This window comes from Drepanopeziza brunnea, assembly GCF_022702325.1.
Source record: "Drepanopeziza brunnea f. sp. 'multigermtubi' strain 214-2 chromosome Unknown ctg10, whole genome shotgun sequence".
Classification (NCBI taxonomy): Eukaryota; Fungi; Ascomycota; class Leotiomycetes; order Helotiales; family Drepanopezizaceae; genus Drepanopeziza; species Drepanopeziza brunnea.
The window spans coordinates 1,511,755-1,528,858 of NW_027094073.1; the positions used below are offsets into that span (position 1 = coordinate 1,511,755).

The following is a 17,104-nucleotide window of genomic DNA, read 5'->3' on the forward strand; positions in this document are numbered from 1 at the left end:
ACACAAAACAAGATCGATCTACAGATCATCAGAGCATCGAAATGGCAGATGCACTCAACGCCTACATTGCCGCCATGGCGCCATTGCAGCAGACAAATCTTCTTCCACATGAGCGGCTTTCGAATTCTGCAAATCTCCCAGACGAGTACCTGTTGAATCACCCAATCACCAGCCATCGACAGGCCATCACTGCCGCCCGCTGGCAACAGCATAACCCCCAGCTTTTCTATCAGCAATTGAGGCTGCGTACCCCGCATATGGCGCGCCGGCCGGTGCTTCCAAAGAAATCGTTGAATTCATGGATGGCATTCAGATGTAAATATCTTACCATCATTTCCTCCGGCGAAAAGCTAATCCATGCGCAGCCTTCTATCAGCTCCTCTTCCCCCACCTGCAGCAAAAGGAAGCATCAAGGTACCTCACTGTGTTGTGGAAGCGCGATTCTTTCAAAGCGAAATGGACCGTCATTGCTGCTGCGTACTCGAAGATTCGCGATGCTGTTGGTAAGCCACGAGCACCCCTCGACAGATACTTGAGCATCGTCTGCCCTCAGATGGGAATAATCGCCGTTCATTCATATCTCCGCATTCTCAACTGGACTCTCGAGACCACCACAGAAGGAAATCTCTTGCTTGTCCAGACGTCATCGCCCGATCTTCAGACACTCGACCCACACATACTCACATCGAACATGACGGAAAAGGATGTGGTCGATTTCTGTGGATCTGCAGGGTACATTCCACAGTTGGTAGCGAGACGAATTGGTGGTGCGAATTTGTCTCAGGCACCGCAGCATGGTCTACTTGCATCAACTCCGTTGGGTGTGTCCAGCTCTCCCAACGCCAGCGGCGGTGAGGCGAGCACCGAAGTAGCCGTAGATACGCCACAACCCGACCTGCAGACTATTCAGAGTTACCCATGGACTGGAAGTATGTCAGATCTTTATCATCCTACGGAGGGAAGTATGGACTTTGATCAACTACTCAATGATCCTTACGCCAGTGCCTGGAACACAGTCAACATCCACGACCCCTTGTCACTGGATACTTTGGTTACGAATGGCGGATTGAAGGATGGGTTTCTTGCTTCTTACAGTAGGTGGAATAGCTCCTGAGTGGTGAAAATTGCTGACGATTTAGGTTCCAAGTAATCTGGACATGTGAGATGTTATGAGCGGTCACAGGAGTCTACAGCTTTGGGGGGTCTGGAGTTCGGTCGTGGAAATAAAGCTGGACGCTAATGTACGCCGGTGCAAGGTTACACCTGCCGGGATAGTCTTAGATGCCGCCGTCAAGTCAAATCAAACCACATCTCCTTCTCCAAGTCTTGCTCGTTCTCTTCGTTCTCTTCCCGAGGAAAGTGGTACAGGAAGACAGATTACTGTTCGTGATGGATACATCCGCCACTCTCTGTAAAAAACGCTTTCGAATTCTTTCCCATGTCCAATTCTTTGTCCTCGGAGTAAGGGATGGGGGATTCCAAGGCCCTGCTTTTCTGTTGCTGCGTCTGGACCCTTGGACCCTTGGACCCTGGTCCCACATTGCTGGATGGCACTTCTGGGCGCCAATGATCTCCCCTTGCTTCAATTATTGTCCGAGACTCTTGCCCTGACCAGGACATTGTCAGCTTTCTTACCGAGTCGCGACTCGACGACCATCAACCTGACTCGGAGACACTGAGAGGCAACCGATGGGTATGTAGGTCTGTCTGTCTTCTAGGCTGCTCAAACAGAAGTACTCAACAAGAGGTCATCACCCTCAAGAGTTCCCCCCGCGATCGTTGCACAATTGCACAATTGCACAATCGCACAATTAATGAAATATGCATTTGATGGTGACAGCTGTCTGTACATCTATCTATCCGCAGCTCAAGAGCCGACGATCTTCTCACCCATCTGAACCCCAAGAAACCCCCTTCTGCGCGCTGCTGTTTGTCTTTCCCTGCTCCCAATCGCCATCCACAACTGCTCCTCCCATCTCAATCTCTAGGCGGCCCAAGAACAGCCAGCCAAGCTCCTCGTTGGAAGCCACACACGTGGTCTACGGTTATAGTTACGGATGCAGATTTGCTCTTGCCGAAGGCTGAAGATTAGACCGCGTGGATGTCAGGCCAGGTGGGGGAGACCTGAAAGATGCAGGATTCAGCCTCTCCCGTGGTTTCGGGAAGATGGTCAGACAGTCTGGGAATCGAGAGAGACAGCCGCGTGTGCTCCCCAGCGGACCTGGCTACCGAGCGAGGATGAGCGAGGGTGTAAAACAGAAATCTCAAGTCCCTGGCTGCTTGCTGCTGACTGTCACAGCGAGCGTTTCCTCCGGCGCAGGGTTTCGTGTGAAGAATTCCTTAGGGCACAAGAGGAAAAGAAAGACTCTCGAGATGCTGCTGGGCTCCAGGGATCCTGAAGATGACGCGAAGAGCAGAAACTCCAACGCTGCGTCGGCGTCGGGATCTATCTTCCTTTCCTTTCCTTTCCTTTCCAGACTCTCACAAGGAGGAGGACTCTTGGATACAGCTGGTGGAAAGATGGATGGATGGATAGATGGGCTGACTTGAGCAACAGGAGGGAAGAGAAGAGAAGAGAAGAGAAGAGAAGAGCAGGATTTCAAAATCTACCCCAGTATCGATTTCCCTTTCTCCTCTCTCTAGACTACGATTACATCGATCGCTCAAGCATGCATGCGCCAGGAAAGAGCAGAGAACGTAGGTCCACACCGATGCGACACTACACTACTGCTCCATCCCACCCCCTCCCTACTTCTCTTATATCAAGGCACCGAGCGCAGAATCCAAACACCCAGCTCGTCAGGGACTGACCCGACCAACTCCGCCTGCCGCGAAGGAGGCAGATACCTCCCTAACAAGCAAACAGCAGGACAAGAGAAGAAGAAGATCCCGCAGAGGAGCACAACACCATCCTCCCCCTTCCCCTCCCTCTCCTGCAAGCCACGAGAAAGCAAGCAAGCAGGATCCACACACACACACACACACGCACTAACCAACTCTCCTCTCCTCCCCTCCGCCGACTCCAGACAAACAGACAGACAGACAGACGCACACACACACACAAAAAGACGGCAGATATACATCCATCCAGCCAGCCAGCAAGCGAAAGCCCTCAACCGTCAAAGAGCAAGAAGGCGGCACGATTCAAGATCAAGGCTGGGTGGATAGCATCGAGCGAGATGTTTCCTAGAAAAAGCTTCACTCACTCCCTCCCTCCTTCCTTGCATCACTCACTCACTCGCTCGCTCGCTCGCTCACTGCGTCACTAACTGCGAGAGAGAGAGAGAGAGGGCAACACACATACACATACACACACAACACAACAAACATACGAAAGGCACCTACCACCTTCTGCTGCTGGAAGCTGCTGCTGGAAACTGGCTACTGAAAGCTAATCAGGAGATCAGGAGATCAGGAGATCAGGAGATCAGGAGGATTGATTACATACACACATACATACAAAGCGAGGTTGGAAGCCTGGAAGCTCTGGGTTGCAGAGAGAGAGGGACAGTTTAGCAAAGCAGGTACTTATGGTAGCACGAATACGAGGCGGAATGGATGTACATCCTGCTGGGCATGCATGCTGCCACTCCCTCCAGCGCTCACTCGTCGCTGCAGAAGAGAGTGTCCAGTCGGCAAGACAGGAGACCGCCTGCCTTGAGATCCACGGCCGTGACACCCCTTTGCATACCGAGAGCATCAAGCATCACGTATCCGGCACGCGCAAGGAGACCCGAAGTAGGTACCGGGCAATTTTATCATTCATCCACTGAGTGTGTGCGCTACATATACACAACCCCTCTTGTCTACCCTCCCGTCAGCCCCCGTCTACGTCCCATCCCACCCAAGCCCTGGCCCTACTCCTCCTGGTACGACACCTTCCGCATCTCACCCAATCTCTGCCTCGCCGCCGCCAAATTGTTCTCCAGCTGGAGGATCTCGACCTGGTCATACAGTTAGCACAGAAACATATCCCTGCCATCCGTAGATGTAGAAGACGTACCTGCTGCTCCATTTCCTGCACCTTGAACTCATGCGCACCCAGCTGGGCATAATCGACCTTCTCGTCCTCCTGGTCGCGGTCCTTGATCATGCTCTGCACCTGTCTCACAAGCGATCGGCACGCAACACCCACAGCCTTGCTAGCCTGCTCCAGGGACTCCTGGCTCTTGCTCATGAAGCCAGCCTTGACTCGGCTAGCAGCTACCAGCTGTGCCGTCGAGGCCGCAACGTTGTTCGAGGCAACGATGAGCTGCTCGGGGCTGTTGCGGCCGGAGAGAACACCATCTGCCGTCTCGATCAAGGTGTTGGTCGAAGTAGCGACAGCTTTGGCGGCAGAGATGAGACCTTCCGTCCATCGGTTGTTCTTCTTGTAGAAACTGCTCTTGGAGGATGTCCCTTTGCCTGCTTGCACAATCTCCTGTTGGGTGACCGTGGCGGCCTTGATCAGTCTTGCGATGGCGTTTGTCACCTGGATCGCGGCGTCGAGAATCGAGTCATGGATGCGGAGTTCGTAGGTCGAGTAGCCGTCCTTGGGCTTGGACTTGAGCTTCGCGAGGCGCTCTGCAGCGGCATTGATGGCATTAGCAGCCTTGTTCAGCTCGTCGTCTACTAGGTCACCCAGGTCGCCCTTTGTGTTCAGCTTGCCGCTGCTGGGCGCAAAGGAATCCGCAAGCTTGCTGAGCTTCTGCAGATTCATCAGTACCTCGTTATTGCTGTTGATGACCACATCAGTCTTCTGCATTGGATCCATGCCATCGAGTCGGAAGCTTTGGAGGCCGCGGAAGAACTTGACGGTAGACAGCGCCGACTGACGTGCACCGTTAGTGAGCTGATCTGCCTTCTTGTCATCCGTGGCGAGTCTTGTTAGACCCTTGGTGTTGCTTAGAACATCCGCAATAGAGCTTGAGAAGACGTTGACGTTCTTGATGATGTCCGCATGGCTGCTGCTCGGCCCATCTGCAATGAAGTTGTTGAATGATGTTGCAAACTCCATGGAGCTCGAGGAAGCCTTCTCAATCTGCGAGAGGACATACGAGGGTGTAGCATTTTGGTTTCCAGCCTGCATGGAGGAATCCAACTCGTAGAGAGCATCATCGACTCGCTGAACACCACTTTGGAGTACAGAGTCAATGATATCGTTGAGCTTGTCGATGTTGGAAAGAAGCATGGCATCAATCTCACCATCTAGAGCCTTGTCTGTGTCACCCTTGGACATCTCCAGCTCATTTAGTCTAATGAGAGTATCATCCAGACTTTGCTTGTAGACCTCCAGCTCGTCCTCCTTCTCCCGCAGCAAGCGCTCGGCATCTGATCCACCCTCGCTGTACTTATTATGCACATCCTCGAGAGCCTGGGATTTCTTCCGCAGAGCTTCCTCGAGATCCGCCATCTCTCGGTTGTACTTGGAGAGCATGGAAGAGAGCTCGTTGCCCTTACTCCGCTCCAAGTTGTCAGCCCGATCGAGTGCCATCCTCAACTCCCTCTTCAACTTTTCCAGCTCCTCGCGATTCCCACCGGTCAAGCGATCTTTTTCGTGCATAGCTCTATCTCGTTCCCGGATCATATCAGCCAACTCGAGGTTCTTAGTTTTGACCTCGCGCTCAAGCTTCTCCCGTTTGTCGATTGCTTCTTGAGCAGAAGCAGCCTTCAGTTGCACGCCCTTGAATTTCTGCAGCAGATCCAGATGCTCATGACGCAGCTGCGAGTACAGCTTGGCAAGAGCCTCATATTTTGTGCGCCAGGTGTTGACTTGCTCCTGAAGAGCCCGAATTTGGTCATCCTTACTCCCCATCTGCTGGCCGTAGCTATTCTGCAGCTGGCTAAGCTCGCCCTCCAACGCCTTGATCTTCTGGTCGTACTGCTGGAGCATGAGTTGGTCCCGTGCATACTGTGCTCTGGCATCGAAGTTCTCTTGCTCCAGCTGTGCCATGCGACCTTGTGTTTGCTGCTGGAATTGCTGGTTCAAAAGAGCTTCTTGATCTCGTCTCTGCTGCTCAGCCAGCTGCCGTTGCTGCTCCTCGAAGTCACGCTGGGCTTGGAGAGCCGCCTGTTGCTGCGCATACAGCTGCTGGGCTTGTCGCTCCTCCAGAACTCTCTGCTGCTCCTCATATTCTCTGTTCTGTCGCGCTTGCTCGTTCTTCCAGAACTCTCCAATGTCATCCGGCTCATCTGCTTTTGGGGCTGGCGGAGGTGTGATTCGCCTCTCAATTTCTTGCTTCGGCCGCTGGGGCAATCTTGGGGCAGCGTCGTCTTCAGAGAGGAGGTTCGGAGGGTCTTGGGGTAGTTTTGGGACGGTGATTAGACTTGTGAGGTATCGGAGGTTCGAGCATTCGTAATAGAACTTGACCAGGCGGTAATGCTGGGCATCATAACGGCTTCGGAGGGGTTCCAGGGCCTCATCATCTCCAGTTGCTACAATACATCAGAAATTTGATTGTCGCATGAGTCCGCCTGTTACTTACTCGTATGCATAGCCCGCAGCATGCTCGTGACGAACTTGTAAATTCCATAAGTCTCCTGCACAAGGGGCACCAGGGCGGAGATCCTGCACTCATTGTTTCCACCGCTCCGGAAATGCGAGAAGATTAATTTCTGGAACTGTTCGATTCTATCTTGCAGTGCCATCAGGTCGGAAATGGTCTCGTAGCCTTCATTGGGGTCATTGATCCCCTTCAAGCTGATATATTCCTCATATTCGAATGTCCCATTGAAGTCTGGATGTTGCGAATGGAAGGATAGCTTCGCAAGCAGGAAATTCACGTATTCTTTGATCAGTGGACCATATCCTCGCAATCCTTCTCCTAGCGCTCCTCCTCTGTTCAGACTGTCAATCCAGCTCCGATTTGCCATTGCTTCTCTAAGAGTCGACGGATGGCCTTCTTGCAGGACCTTGTGGACCGTAATCAAAGCCTTAAAAGTCTGTACTTCGTCTGCAAGAATCGGTTGCCTGTATCTTCACATCAGCCTCCTCCTCCGAAAGAATTGACAGCCGTCCGGCCCGGGGTGAAACAGCCCTGAGGCCATCCAGCAGCAATTCCCAAGCACCGTTCTCTAGCACGCGGTACCAACTAACACTTTCATGCCGGCCCAGAATGCCCCAGACGACTTGTGGTCCCATGTGTAAACGATGCAGCTTCGGACATGCTTTCTTTTCGGAGCCGTCTCCTCAATACTCGTGGCTTTCCGGATATTGATCGCAAGCTCCCCCTCGGACCTGTATCACAGTCGCATTAGTGTCCTGAACAAAGGCTGAAGCATAAAAGGCAGATTTTTAAAAGTGCCTGGACACCCTGGGACAACGGACTTTGTGAGGTCGACATTTCGCGTGGTTGGGGCGTAGCTATTCATCCTTGGAAACGCTCGTCGGTGTATACGCAGATGCCGAATGCACTCAGGAAGGGCAAGAAGCGGAAGGGCAGGAAGCGGAAGGGCAGGAAGCAATGTACGACAGAAATGTGAGGAGGATGGAGGGTACAAAAAGGAAGCCGTCGTAGGCTTGGATTATCTGGACGCCTTGTCACCTCCAGCTCGGCGGTAGTTGCGTAATGTGGCGGTAGGCGCCAGCAAATCCGGGCTGGGCAAGAAACGTCACGGCTCCAGTTGTACGGAGTAAGAAAAGGTAACCTGGTGGAGATTATGGGGGATTTATTGCAGGGACGGTTTAAGAAATGAAGAAGTTTGGCCGGCTTGGTCGCATGGAAGCGTAGAAGGTTGAAGGCAGTAGCAGTACTGTATGTAATTATGGACCCCGTACTTATTCAAGTTTCACCCTCCGGGAAGGAAGTTTGAGAATTCTGGCGGTTTTCTTTTACGTCAATACTGTGTACAGTAACTGTATAGTAATTCTACCAAATAGATGACTGAGGAATAAAGGGATTAACTCATGCATCGGGATACTGATCATTGAGGAAGATAGTCATCATTGCCCCTCAAATTGTTCTAAGACGGAGACTGATTGCTGGCTAACATGGGGTCTCCTTGTTTCCATTTCAAAATGCCTGACCCCCATACGCAACGCCAGATGTCCCCCTGTTCCCCAAACTCCAGTTCCACCACTACCGAGAAAACTTTATGCAACGCCTGTCCTCCCCATATGTACTTTGATCATTACCCATCCTCCCCTGGAACCTTTTCCCTGGAGCTCTCCCCTGTCCATAAAAAGATACAACGAAAACCCATCACAGACCAGCATCTTCATCTACAAATGAGCTTTTCGCTCTGGCCTCTTCCTCCTGTGCTGCCATCCAAGATGGTAGTTTATGGCCGTCCTCCTCCGGGCTACTAGACAAGACCCGATGCGGAGGCCTTCTTGGCAGGCGAGGTGGCCCCGGGCTCGAAGCAGGTTGGTGACTCGGTTTTGGAGCTCCTGCTTCATCTGCTTCGTCTACATCGTCTACCCAGGGTTGCATGTAAACGAGCCCATTCTCGGTCATCGGTGTTGATGAGCCAGAATCTGTAGCTGGTGCTTCGATCACAAGCATTCCATCATCGGAAGAAATGTTACTCGACCTCTGGTTTTCTTTACTTCTACGTTTGGGAAGAAGTGGTGGTGGTACAGCATGCTGCTGGCCGCGGAGAGCATGTGTATCTGATGGAGAGTCACTTGGCTTTGGTGGCAGATCAGGAGGTGGTACAACAGGCTTTCGTTTCGGAACGGGAATCGGTGCAGTCTTTGTCTTCTTGTCCGGGCGAGGTAGAGGTACTCCAGGAGGAGGCAGCGGCTGCCCACGTCCCATGACAAGGGGCCGAGAAGGAGTCTCTTCGGGGGATGTGTCCGTCCTGTCTGAACTTCTTGACAAAGCACTCCAACCCCATTTCTTTGCCGTAGCAGCGGCGTTGGTCACAGCAGCTAGAGAGATTCGCTTAGTCTCTGCTGCCGAGGACCTCGATGAGGAAGTCGAGGTTTCACGTCTTGAGTCAGACCCAAAAGACCCGAAAGATCTTGTGGACGCTGCTTCTGATCTAATAGATGGAGAACGGTCAAGGGATTCCGAGGCATTCGCGGAAGGCTGGGGTGTGATCTCGTTCTGCAGATCCTTTTCCGAGCTTGATTGCGAGGTGTCCATGGAAGATGCAGATGATAGACTGCCGAATTTTTCTGTACGCGATGGTTGTGACGGTGATCCGACAGGAGTATGAACAGGAGAATTTGTTTGGGAGAGAGCTGCAATTGCCGCCATGGCGTGACTATGTTCCGGTGTTGCCGTGGTCTTGATAGCATCTGCGTTTGTGATGTTTGTGCTAACAACCGGTGTAGGTGCACCGGTAAAGGACCCTGAACGGAGAGCCTTTGGCTTCTCAGAGCCAGGAGATAGAGTGTCAATACTGGTGGACGAACCATTGAGCTTTGGGTTGGTGGGGTTGAGGGCGGACTTCGCATTTTTTCGTGCATAGACCGTACTTGGAGGAGAAGCGTCGACAAGAGGGGCGCTTATGCTCTTCTCAATTTGAGGCAGATCAATTGCGGATTCGTTGTGCTCGCAATCTAAGCGTTCCACTTCGTCAACGTCCCCTTCCTGCGCTGCTGTCGACTGAGCGTCCAAGGGACGCCCGGATACGCCCTCATCAGCCCAGATGCCACCTCTCCAAAGCTTGTCCTCGCTATTATGAAAGGGAGAGTCGTCCCAGTTTGGGTAGACCAGACTTTCGGCAACAACTTCTTTGATGCGGTTTTCAATCTGCCGCAAGATTATTGTATACGTGATCTGCCTCGCGCTGACAATGGGCTCTATGGTCATGTCGATTTTTGGCATCGTTTGAAAGGTCATCCAGAGTCGATTTGATGGCGGTGGCTTGATACGGATCAGTACATGGCCCTCGATTCTCTTCAGAACTACTGCAAGTAGCAAATTGACCTCTCTTGCTTTGAATCTTGATCCCAGGTCAATGCGAGCAGTTGCAGCCACCTCAATGCGGAAGTTCCCCGAATATTTCACGTCGGCCTCAACCACCATTTCGCCATCCACAGTCAAGTCTTTTAGTCGAGGATTCGTGATCACAGGGGCAGCTTCGCCCATATCGATATGTGGCAGCGAGATCTTGGATAGGAACGCCGGGGTCTTCACTCTCGAGATCTTCTTAGTGATCTTGGCCCGGACATAATTCTCGACTTCTGGGGTTTTGTACAGAGCCAGGAATATCCTGCCTATCACAGCGTTGATCCATCGTGTTTGCAGCTGCTCTTCTGACGAATGTAACCTCTGCACTAACGTTATAATATCCTTAACATCGTACTGTAGCGGCATGGGAGGGTTGTATTTGGCATCCGGTGTCCTCTCCTGGTTCCGTAGAAGCGCAAAGTAGAAATCCTCCTTCTCAGAGCAGTTCTCCGAGAACAGGAAAAAGGGCTTCGAAGCCTTCCCATCTGGCGAGATCTCTCCAACATCCGTCCTCCTCGAAAGACATAGTGCATTCCGCTTTATGAATAGCTCCCCTTCCGGCGTTTCCTCTCCCCCGGAATATATGCTGACTTTGTGGTGAGCTAATGAAACAACGTGCCTGACCTCGAGCTGCTCGTCGTCGTCGAATAACATGAGATGACCATGCCTACGTAGAGTGTTAGATGTTTTCGATACGTTTCTGCAGTAAAAGGGCTACCTCAAAACCACGTAGAATACATTATTCCCTCTCCTTTGAGGCTTATTGTCGATAGGGCTGTTCACGGGCTTCCGGTCGAATATGCTCCTGTACATAGTCTGATAGACACTCGGACTCGGCGCAGACACAGTTGTAGACCCCGTAGGCGTACTCCTCTCCGGTGGAAGGGCTCCAACGCCTCCGGGCACGTATGTCCTTGACACAGCAAAATACCCCGCCGCTACCTCAGCTTCATGGCTATCCCGAGGCTGAAACTTCTCCCCCAGCTGGGCGCGTTTGATCGCGTCGACGTCGTCGCCGGGTTGCACAATCGATTCTGCATCGTAGTCTTTGTCTGCTGATTCTTTGTGTAAAGGAAGTTTGAAGTAAGCAAGGGATAACACTGCCAGAATGACCAGCGGGAAGAGCGTAAGGCCACCGAGCAAGTAAACGAAGAGGAACTTCAGCAGATCGCCCATAATGGCATCGATACTTATCCGGCTTGAGTCGCGACAGCCACGGCAAGTAGCTGTGAACACGGTGATCGTAGGAAGCGAGCGCGGCCAGAAGCTGTGAAGAAGCAGTGGTGGGTTGGTACGGATTACTGGTATGTATGTAAAGTAAGTAACGTGAGGTCGTGAGCAGAGCAAGCAAGGGTAAGGCTGATGGACGCCTTGCCGCCTCGTCCTAGAAATGCGATGAAACAAGTTGCGGTTGTAGGCCGGGATTTAAAGGCTAGACTCAATCTACTTCGCACACGGGACGGACACAATTTGAAGACGCGCATTGAATACTGTTTAAACTTCTCGTGTTCTTCATTATGTCTTGCCATCTTGCAGATGTGAAGAAAACCTCGTAGTTGATTCTATAGAAGGCCTTCGTGGGGTGCGCGGAATGGGTGCCTTTTTTCCGACTAAGAACAGCTGTCACTTTGTAACTGACAAAACGCTATTCTATACGGCTCATGCGCTTCCTCTATTCGCAGTACTAAAGTCAATGTCGTCTCCAACTCATCGTATCCAAACTTAAACGGATACGCAACGCGAGAAAGTGCCAGCCATGTGACCAGGTCTCCCAGATCCATATTCCATACCATCCTACCAATCCAGGTCACCCATATCTACAATCATCCCGGCCAATTCTTTCATAACAGGCTCCACGATAGACTTTTCTGTCTTCAGTCTTGCATTCTGCTTCGTCCTCGTGTAGAAGACTGGACAATCCTTGCTATCGCAGCGGACTTCGTCCAAGGGTGATATCCCCGAGCAGCCTTGACATATCTTCTGGATGTCCATGAATTTTCTCTCTGCGCCATTGAGTCGATGCCTCAGAGTCAACAGAGATGTTGGCTTTTCTGATAAGCATTTCGGGCAGATCGAGCCTTCGACTTCCAGTTTTTCCTTACAAACAAGACACGAAGACGACTTCATGTAAGATTCGAGGGTCTTTTTGTTGATTCCCAAATCTTTCGAAATTCCTTGGAGCTGCAAATTTGCATCGACTCGACGGATCCGTTGGACTTTTGGCATTTCATCGTACCAGTTCCGGACATTGGCCCCAACGAGATTGAAGATTCGTTCAAGTGGAGGTATGAGATTCTTCGATATGTAATATTCAGCATCAAGCTCACTGTGCTCGTTTTCCAGAAGTTCCTCTGGGGCGACGCATCGATCAATGAGTCGTGCTCCCGGAGCACCAGTGATGACAACATATGGCACCCGTTCGCCATATTGGGGCTCTGCTCGAGCATCTTCCAGCATACGCTTTGTGCTGATAATTGCTCCAGGTGGAGGTGGTCCCTTGTCACTATATGTCCCTAGTTTGACTTCTCTAGCGAAGCAGAAATCTTGAACTGACACCGAGCCTTTCATAATCTTCTCACACTCATGATGGAAGTATGACTTGACCTGGCTCAGGTCAGAGGTTCGAAATAGGATCTTGAGTGCCTTCTCTTCAATTTTTTGCTCCGCTGGCGTTCCATCACGGCGGACAGTTTCGATACCCTTCGCATCAAAGTCTGGTTCAGATTGATTCCTACTTTCGTATTTGAACCCGACGTAACGCTTCTTTGCCAGTAAGACGCATGGTAAGTAGACTTTCTCGAACTTAAGCTTGATAGGGCGAGGGTTCATGTTGGTTACAGTTTTTGCAATCTCCTCGCCGATATCGAACGCCTGGTCCTTGGTTCGGCCCTTCAGATAGACGAAGATACTATCCGTATCTCCATAGACAACTTCCGCTCCCCATTGTTTGACAGAATGAATCAGAGCAATAGCTCTCTCGAGGGTCTCGCGACCTGTCTGAACAATGCTATCAGCGATCTCGGAACAAGGCATGCGGCCTGAGAAAGAAGCTGACGTGTATCCGTAAGTGACATTTGCTATCAACTTCAGGGCCAACTGCCTATTGTTGAGCAGACGCTGGAGTGACTTGTCGTCCTTGTCCACTTTCATTCCACTCTTTACCATGACTCGGGTCTCAAGAATCTCCCCTAACATTTTGGCGAGTAGGGACTTCCGGATCTCTGGCTTTGCATACATGATACCGTTGGGAGCAATGTTGATGTGGTCCTTTAGTAACTCGAGAAGCCGCTGTTGCCTTTGATATTCAGCGAAGCCCATCTTGCTCTTGCCGCGCCAGTTGACAATGCGCCCAAGAAAGGTAGAATAGCAGTAATTGTATGCAATCATGACACTGGGATAAAGACTTTGGAAGTCGAGAACCAGCAACGGACTGTTGTAGAAGGCGCTCTGAGGCTCCATGACCAAGGGCAAACACTCCAAGGCATTTTGACCACCAACTTGTTTTCTACTTGGGGAGACAAGCATGAAGTTTTCGGGCTTTGCGATACGAAACATGAGAGATTCTACTTTGAACTGGGAGCCACGCGAGAACACCGAGAAGAAATCGACTCCCAGCAGGCGGGCTTGCTCACTCGTTCTCGGAATCAATTCGTTTGCATCGAGTAATTCCAAGTCGAGCTGGACCCGCGTGGCGTAATGGTTTACGACTTTCGCCAGGTCTCTGGTCTTGCCATTGACATACCAGCGTGTCAAGTCGGCCCAGGTGAAATGGGGGATTCGACGATGAAGGAGATGGAAAGCGACGTTCTCCAAGGTATACTGGAGGAGGTTCAGCTCGCTGCGCATGGCCCGCCAGATATTAATCATATGCCTGCCGGTCACACGGATCGTCGATGTATTGTTGAAGCCCCACTTGTCGCTGTCTTTACCAAATCTCCCGTGTGATTGTGCCTTCATACGCGAGAATTCGTCGCAGAGGTTATAGTCATACTTCAGACGCGCGCGTTCGATCAAGTATCCCCATGAGCCGCCGTGCACTTCATAGCCAGTGAGGATGTCTGGGTCATAGTTCCGCACGATTTCGACCATACGGATCATAAGATCCAGCTCGGTAGACTCTTCTTGGATATCAATAGAAATCTGCCTGGCAATTTTCCGAGTCACGACACCATCCTCTGAGAGGACAACAGCCCCAAGATGCGTTCCGTCCACTGCGCAGTTGTTTAGGAGGCCCTCATCATCTGACTGGAGACACCAGAATACGCACTGCACTTCATCCTCTTCTGGGTTCGGTACAAAGTTCCCTCTTGTGTTGATGTGAACCTCCAGACTCATTATACTCATGTACTGAGCCTCGTGCTTGACGCTAGTGGTCTTTTGGTCCTGAGTATACTTGAAGCCATGCTTGTTCTTCTGAGTGGGTCCGTCTATTTGAGAGAGACTGCTCTGTGCCGATTTTTCTTCAGCACGAGAGGGTCCAGAGTTCTGTGCCATGAGATTGTGCGACAGTTTGAAGCGTTCTCTCCGCGACCAGTCGGCAACTTCTGCATAAGTGGGAGGAGGTGTTGCAATCATCCAGCTACGCAGGCTACAACTTTGCCGTTGACGCTGGTAGCTCTTTTCTTCTTTCACTTTGTCCGGCAACGCGCCAAGTTTCTGACCAAGCACTGCATCCGAGGTACCTGTGGGATCAAATTCAGGTAAGAACGGAACGGTCAAGCTTTCAAGTTTGAATTCCCTTCCAGCCCACTCCCTCGGACGGTCCGGGACATCGACCTCGTTGCTGTAGTAAGCATCCTGGTAGATGACCGGCGGGAGTCCGGATGCCTGCATGGTTGAGGCGACATGAATCTTCGATGGAGGAAGTGTACTTGATATGAGAATTCGCCCTGTCGCTGTCTTTCCGTACTCAACGGCCATGTTTCTCAGAATAGCTGCTGCAGGAGTTAAGGGTTTTTGACCCACACTTCCCTGGATTACAGAACTTTTGGATGGGTTTTCTCGTTCTGATTCGAATGTTGACGGAGATGGATCGAATGAAACGTGCTTTATCCTCCCAGAGAGAGCATTCTGGGATCCCCTTTGACTTAATCTCAACATCGTATCCGGGTCATGAGGGTCTTTGACAACCGGAAACCTGAGGGATGTTGGCTGAGAAGCATCTCTTGCTTTGATAGATTCCTGTGAAGATCTCAAGCTAACGGGCGCCCTTGCACCCCGAAGTCCAGATTTGGTACTCAGGTGTTCTGCCTTGGCTACAGGAGACAACTTCGACGAGCCTAGAAGAGCAGGCTGTCGACCGTTGCTAGACTGCTCATTTTGAATCTCTTCTTGCGGAGGCAGGTCAGAAAATTGGTCAATGTGGTCAGCGTCCGCATCTGCATACGAAATTCTCTGGCGTTTCTTATGATTTCTGTGAGAGTTTGAAGGGTCTACTGGAGACTCTTGTCGCTTGAGCCCCTTGCGAACGGATTCCGCGGGAGACAGACTTCTGCTGTGCATATCTCCCGAGCCCTCGAAGTTCCTGGACTCTGTTCCAATGTCGATGTCGCCCATGTGAGACTCGGATGAGCTTGTGAAATCGCTTGTTAAATTGCTTGTGGTAGCTGCGTCCAGAGGGTCTATCAACTGATCTCCATTGGCATCGCCAGCAGGACGAAACTCATCGTCAACTTTACGCTCCGGCTGATGAATGTCGTTCGATTCGAGGTGTTTCCCCTCGACCTGGTCTCCTCTCTTCCTCTGTGACAGCGATATCTCTCGCATTACTTCTTCATCGGAATCGTAAGGAAAGTCATCATCGTTATCTGTCATGAAGTTCCTGATTTTCCCCTCGTCGATGACTCTAGCTTCAGTGTCATTCATATCAAAGTCGACGCCATCAATGCTGGTCCCAGGAGCTAGCCCTAAGGTTGGGCGCAGATTTTCAGGATACAGATCCTCAACTGACTCTAGACTCGTCTTCACCAAGGACTCGAATGGAGTGGGTTTCACAAATGATTCGAAGGAGATTTTGGCACCATCGCTCTTGTTTTTTTCCTCGCTTATGAGAGAAATCAACTTTTCACGGTATTCTTCTTCATGAATCCATCCAGCCGCTTGTGTGTTTCGAGGATCTGCTGACATAGATATCATAACTTCCGCAGGAAAAGGACTTGATCCAGGGGCCGGATTCGTCATTCGTGATTTTCGACGCCGGGTTTCGTCTTTCCAAAGACCGGCCATACTGTGGACTAGCTTCTCATTCGGGGCCAGCGGGTTCAGACGCTCAATAAAGTCGTGGTGGAGAGGGCGAGGCTTGATATCTCGGCGATTCAGGATATGCTGGAGACAAATGTCTACTTCCAAAGAACAGTGGCTCACTCTGGGAAGCTCCGACTCGTCACTAACAGAATCAGCTGGAATTGAACGATCATGCCACAGATGAGATATGTTGTCTAGCTCATCATATTTTGGCACCGGCCCACGAAAAGTGACTTTGCCACAGTCGATGTAGCCACATCCGTAAAGGTTGTAGTCGGCCATCCACTGGAGTAGGTATTGAAGGTGAGCTTCATAGGGTTGAAACACTCTCTTCATGATGATTCCCTGCCGCAAGAGGTCTCCAAGTCGCGTCATGACCATGGGGTTCAACATATAAATTTTGAGATAGAATCGGTAGCCAACATGGAAGCCGTAGAACGGAATTCCTTTCACAAGAGTGATGCGCGCAACGAATTTGGCATTGTCGTCAGATACATTTCGTCGATAGCTGACAGCCAGAGCAAAGTCAATAGACAGATGAAGGCGATGTATATACGCACCGACTTATAAAGAAGTCAGCTATGAGATTCCAACTGTGATTTGAAATACTGACCGTCATCTTCAATAAGGCTCCCATTATATTCCACGTAGAGGTACGGGAAGGCTCCATGAATATGAGCGCATACTTTCTGGCCTGTTTCGGTGGCTCCGAACACTCTTATCACCGGAACCTTTGGTTCTTTGGATATCTGAGAAGGTTTAATGTTTCTTCGAAGGGGAGGGTCAAATTTTGAAGGCGTAGACTGGTAGTAGTCGATGCAATTGAGTCGCACACGAAAGAGTTCCATGATGGATTGGACTCCTGGTCAGAATAGAGGCCGTAAATTCGTGTAGAAATTGAGCAACATTGTCTACTATCATGGGATTACTAGGCTCAGGTCCCATCGCGAGTGTTTCGACGTCGAATGCGTGAAGAGAGA

At 51.0% G+C, this 17,104-nt stretch overlaps 4 protein-coding genes across 4 annotated transcripts; 1 reads left to right on the forward strand and 3 right to left on the reverse strand.

The window, feature by feature from the left end:
- Positions 1 to 41: 41 nt before the first annotated feature.
- On the forward strand, positions 42 to 1,114 carry L3040_006085 (uncharacterized protein; the record flags this gene model as incomplete). Its single annotated transcript, XM_066156404.1, has 2 exons — positions 42 to 315; positions 366 to 1,114. 2 exons carry the CDS (start codon positions 42 to 44, stop codon positions 1,112 to 1,114), a joined length of 1,023 nt encoding a protein of 340 aa, XP_066011290.1.
- A 2,743-nt stretch (positions 1,115 to 3,857) lies between these two features.
- On the reverse strand, positions 3,858 to 7,350 carry L3040_006086 (uncharacterized protein; the record flags this gene model as incomplete). Its single annotated transcript, XM_066156412.1, has 5 exons — positions 3,858 to 3,944; positions 4,004 to 6,414; positions 6,465 to 6,949; positions 7,076 to 7,216; positions 7,307 to 7,350. The coding sequence occupies 5 exons, from the start codon at positions 7,348 to 7,350 to the stop codon at positions 3,858 to 3,860; spliced, it is 3,168 nt and encodes a 1,055-aa protein (XP_066011291.1).
- An 830-nt stretch (positions 7,351 to 8,180) lies between these two features.
- L3040_006087 (uncharacterized protein) lies at positions 8,181 to 11,057 on the reverse strand (the record flags this gene model as incomplete). The annotated part of the gene is made up of 2 exons (XM_066156418.1): positions 8,181 to 10,548; positions 10,600 to 11,057. 2 exons carry the CDS (start codon positions 11,055 to 11,057, stop codon positions 8,181 to 8,183), a joined length of 2,826 nt encoding a protein of 941 aa, XP_066011292.1.
- Positions 11,058 to 11,675: 618 nt separating this feature from the next.
- Positions 11,676 to 16,972, reverse strand: L3040_006088 (uncharacterized protein; the record flags this gene model as incomplete). Its single annotated transcript, XM_007288475.2, has 2 exons — positions 11,676 to 16,687; positions 16,738 to 16,972. 2 exons carry the CDS (start codon positions 16,970 to 16,972, stop codon positions 11,676 to 11,678), a joined length of 5,247 nt encoding a protein of 1,748 aa, XP_007288537.2.
- Positions 16,973 to 17,104: the final 132 nt, after the last annotated feature.